This window comes from Pyrus communis, chromosome 15 (assembly GCF_041283825.1).
Source record: "Pyrus communis isolate YQ-2024b chromosome 15, ASM4128382v1, whole genome shotgun sequence".
Taxonomy (NCBI): domain Eukaryota; kingdom Viridiplantae; phylum Streptophyta; class Magnoliopsida; order Rosales; family Rosaceae; genus Pyrus; species Pyrus communis.
The window spans coordinates 5,043,797-5,048,410 of NC_142579.1; the positions used below are offsets into that span (position 1 = coordinate 5,043,797).

Consider the following 4,614-nt stretch of genomic DNA (forward strand, 5'->3'; position numbering starts at 1 on the left):
CTATGATCGGCTCGGTTGGAGGTGACCCAAGTAACATTGCCGTTTAGTTTTCACCTACGTGGCCCATCAAAATTTGATTTGTCAACTCAATTGCGAGATGCTCTAATGCTAATTGTAACTAGAGAGAAAAAACAAAGTAAAAAAGGCATCCCCCATTGCCCAAAACTATAACCATCAACGACAGTCACTTTCAATCCACTCGGTCAGGACGGGATGGCACGCCCTCAAACTCAAACCCTCTCTCTCTCTATCTCTCTCTCTCTCTCTCAAACTTTGAACTAAGGAATAGTAAGGCGGTGCCAAGCAGCTTGAGCCAACCAATACCCCCATTCTTTTCTCATTTTCCTCAATGACTGCTCTTTCTCTCTCTCTCTCTCTCTCATGTGTCATGTGCGGACCCTAGTTTAGCTCTCCCAACCAGCAGCGCCATTAATCTTTAACTTGGCTTCCAAGCTCACCCACCTCCCCCTTCTCTCCCTCCCTCTCCCCAGTCTGCACTGCATACATAGCCATATCATATCATAACATTTCATCCACATCCCAAAAATTTTTATAAACAAATCCAAACACTCACCTCTCCCCTTCTCTCTTCCACTTCCTCCTCCCCCATCAACTTCATAACCCCCAAAATCCTCCCTCTCCTTCCTCTTTATTTTATTCATATCTCCCCAAAACCCACCAATCATTTACCTTGTTTCAGTTCAGGAGCTAGACAGAGAGATAGAATATATATATATATATATATATAATATAAAATTAAAAAAAAGGCAAAAACAAAAGAGAAAGAGAGAAAGGATCAACAAAGATGAAAGGTGAATATGTTGACAGCAAGAGTGAGTCCCAAAACATCTTCTCCAAGCTTCACCACCAAAACCTCCATCATCCCCACCCCCAACACCCCCACTTACACCACCACCCCCACCAATTTTCCAACCCTTTCCAAGTCATCCCCCACCGTGAATGCCAAACCTCCGAAGAAGAAGACACCAGCCGAACCAGCAGCGGCACCGCCACCGTCACGAACACCAACCCATCTCCCCACAACCCCCACCCCACCTCCTCCGCCGACCCCATCAACAATAACAACCCTTCTGCCGATGGAGCCACCATTGAAGTCATCCGACGGCCCCGAGGCCGCCCACCTGGCTCCAAAAACAAACCCAAGCCCCCCGTCATCATAACCCGCGACTCCGAGCCTCCAATGAGCCCCTACATTCTCGAAGTCCCCTCCGGAAACGATGTCGTCGAAGCTGTTTCTCGCTTCTGTTCTCGCAAAAACATCGGGCTCTGCGTTCTCACAGGCTCTGGAACCGTGGCTAATGTCACCCTTCGCCAGCCGTCAACCACGCCAGGCGCCACCGTCATTTTTCACGGCCGTTTCGAGATCCTCTCCATCTCCGCTACTTTCCTCCCCCGCTCGTCGCCGTCTTGCCCCATCTCCATCCCCAGCGGCTTCACCATCTCTCTGGCGGGCCCGCAGGGTCAGATCGTTGGAGGCCTCGTGGCCGGGGCCCTTAGCGCCGCCGGAACGGTTTACCTAGTCGCCGCGTCGTTTAACAATCCTTCTTATCATCGCCTCCCCGTGGAAGATGAAGTGGTCAGGAACTCTGGCTCGGGTGAGGTCCATTCGCCGCAGCTGTCCGGGGGTGCAGAGAGTGGAGGACACGCGCCGCAGCCTTCACAGTCGTGTGGGATGTCCATGTACAGCAGTCACATGCCTACTGATATAATATGGGCTCCAACTGCAAGGCAACCACCACCTCCGCCTTACTGAAAATGTTGATTAATTTTCTGTCTTTTTTTCCTTCACCTCTTTTGTTTTGTTTTTTATTTTATTTTCAGTGAGTACTCAGAGTAGTTACTGTTGATTTAGAAACTAGAAGTTGGTTTTATTATTATCTGAGTTTGGGTACTTACAAATATTAAAGTTCTTGTCTAATTTCTATGTGAATTCCCATTGCTGTTCTATGCGATTTTGGTTATTTGTTTTGATGCAGGATTTTTAAGTGAAGTTAGAATTTAGAAGCTGTTTTTCTTATTAATTCATTACTTATTTTGCCACTTAATAATAATAATAAAAGAAAATTTATGAAAATGATTTGAAAATTTTGAGTTTTAATGGCATTGACAAAATAAAGGGTAAAATGAATAGTATCAAGATTGATTTTTTAGTGTAAAAATGTGATTTTTCGTTAAAATGAACAGTACCGTAAACTTTTTAGAGAGGTTATTGACATTCTCTCATGGTAGTCATTCATCATGCTTCTCTCCCCATTCGAAAATGAAAAACTGAAACCAGAAACGTGAAGCATGACTATGTTAGAGTTCTAATATCAGTTATTTATGATTTAGAGTGCTAATTACCATTGTTATTCTATGCTGTTTTAGTTTATGTTTAGGTGATTATCGCAAGTGTAAGATTAATATATTTGAAAGGGGGCTATTAAACCATGCAGTATTTTTATGTGAATTTAGACTTTGGAAGCTGTTTCTTTTGTTATTTAATTTTATCAAATATTAAGTTGTAAATAAGATAGAGTATTTGATAGGAATGGGTTAGTGACACTCGAGTAGTCACGCTTCTTTTGCAGTTTGAAAACAAGAAATCTAACTATTTTAAAGTGCTAATAACAATTTTTGATGTTTTGTGACGGAGCTTGAATGCACTAGGTTTACAGTAAGGTATTTAATAATGCGGTCAGTTATGATATGTTACTGTGAAAAGATAACACGGTCTGTGTGACTCTCAGAGGCCGAGTCCTGAGTTTTTCAGCTGCTGCGGTGCTGTGACTGTGAGCCTGTGGGGTGTCTTTAATGGGGTCTGGGCTGGCTCTTGCCCCTTGGGCGGTGTCAAAAGTCGAAATCAAAATTCAAAAGTGCTTTTCTTTTTTGGCTTTTGATGGGGTTTTGGAAAGAGAGGTATGGTGGGTTGGGGATTTTAGGATTGCTTTGAAGTTTGGAGCAATGGCTTAATGGGAAGGAGGGGTTTCGAATGGGTAGTAGTACTATTTGATTCTGATGCCTTAGCTGTTTTCTGCTCTGGCTTTCTGCAGAAGCACCACTGGCTCAAAGATAATGCGTGATTTCTTTTTATTTGAGTTTTCTTAGCTTCTGAATTTTCTTTGCCAGTCCAGTCGGATCCTTTTCATACACTCATATCTAGATAGAGAGATTGCTTTCATTCTTCTATCCACTAGGTACTTAAATGGTCTCTGACGATAGCAGAAGAACATGCATGTCGAGAGTAAATCCCACCATGGGAAGAAAGATCAATTTTATGTTGCTTATAAGTAGTTAGGGTTTCCTTTTCTATCTGGATAGAAATAATACATACTAATGCGATGTTTCATGTTAATGATAAAACGATATATGGATAAATTTTGTTTATCTAAATTGTATCTAGCACACGACATTACAGTAGTATAATTTATCGTGCCATAGAAATTTAGAACTTGGCTACAATATAACTGGTATTGAATACAATCACCGATTCACAATTAGATGATCACCGATTCATGATTAGATATGTTGTAATGACGTCTAACGATCATATCCAACAATTTATAAGTGATTGTATTAAGTACAACAATAGAATGTACTTAACTAGCCCGGCAAATGTGTTGTCCCTCGACTTTATTTCTTCTCCATGTTTATTCGCAATCAAAAACATGTGTACTTTGTGGTTTGTCACCATCTCTACTTTGCTCCCCATCCTTTCCATGATGGGAAAGAGGCAACATAATGAAAGCCAAAGCGTGCTGGCTTTCCCGAGCCTTAAAAAAACTATATTATTTCATGCTTTATTTATATTTTTTTATTTCTTGAAAAAAAAGAAAAAAAACACAGAAGAACCACTTTGTTTCGTGTCATGTTTTGTAGTTGTTGCAAATTGCAAATCAGAGTGGAATCTTCGACGTGGGTGTGTACTCATATGGTCCATGCTGTTTTTTGTGTCTGGAAATGTTTGTATTCGTATCTTATACATGGGGGGGGGGGGGGGGGGGGGGGGGATGATTCCAATTACGACCAAACCAGCCGCTTTGTGTTTGATTTTCAAACAACAGATGAATCGGGGGATTCGTTCTTGGAATCTCTTCTAACATGGATCGGGGAATTCTTTCTTGTAATCTTGCTAAGCTAATAGTTAATTGGTTGTTGTATCGGTATATAACATGATGAAATTTTGAATGTTATGATAGGACAAAATTTTGAAGTCAAGAAAATAATTACTAGAGAATATCATGTTCCCATTGATTACCCTCTTTTGTTTGTTATGTTCTTATAAATGAAATATCACTAACGTGTCATGTGAAAAATAAACATTGGAAACATTTCATGAGGAGAAAAAGTAAGGGCCATAGAGTTCAACCTATTCTTTGACAAAAAAAAATTAAAATTAAAAGCTACAATCAGAATTGTTTCAAACAAGCTCATAGTAAGCATCCGTGTACTAGAATTTTGGGATATAAGGCTTCTTTTGGAAATGATTATTTAAAAAACACTTCTACTCGTAAGCGTTTGGATCTATTATAGAAGCACACTCGTATTAATAAAAAAAAATTAAGAAAAATTTTATTTGAACTCATATAACCTCTTTCTATACTCAATTTACAT

The 4,614-nt window shown here is 40.3% G+C and overlaps 1 protein-coding gene across 1 annotated transcript; it reads left to right on the forward strand.

Annotated features, from left to right (window-relative positions):
* Positions 1-220: 220 nt before the first annotated feature.
* Positions 221-1,966, forward strand: LOC137708782 (AT-hook motif nuclear-localized protein 17). The gene has a single exon (XM_068447936.2). The coding sequence runs from the start codon at positions 806-808 to the stop codon at positions 1,772-1,774; it is 969 nt and encodes a 322-aa protein (XP_068304037.2). The 5' UTR covers positions 221-805; the 3' UTR covers positions 1,775-1,966.
* Positions 1,967-4,614: the final 2,648 nt, after the last annotated feature.

Excerpts from the sequence above, each read along its gene's own strand:
- LOC137708782 (XM_068447936.2), top strand. The coding sequence starts at position 806 with ATGAAAGGTGAATATGTTGACAGCAAGAGTGAGTCCCAAAACATCTTC.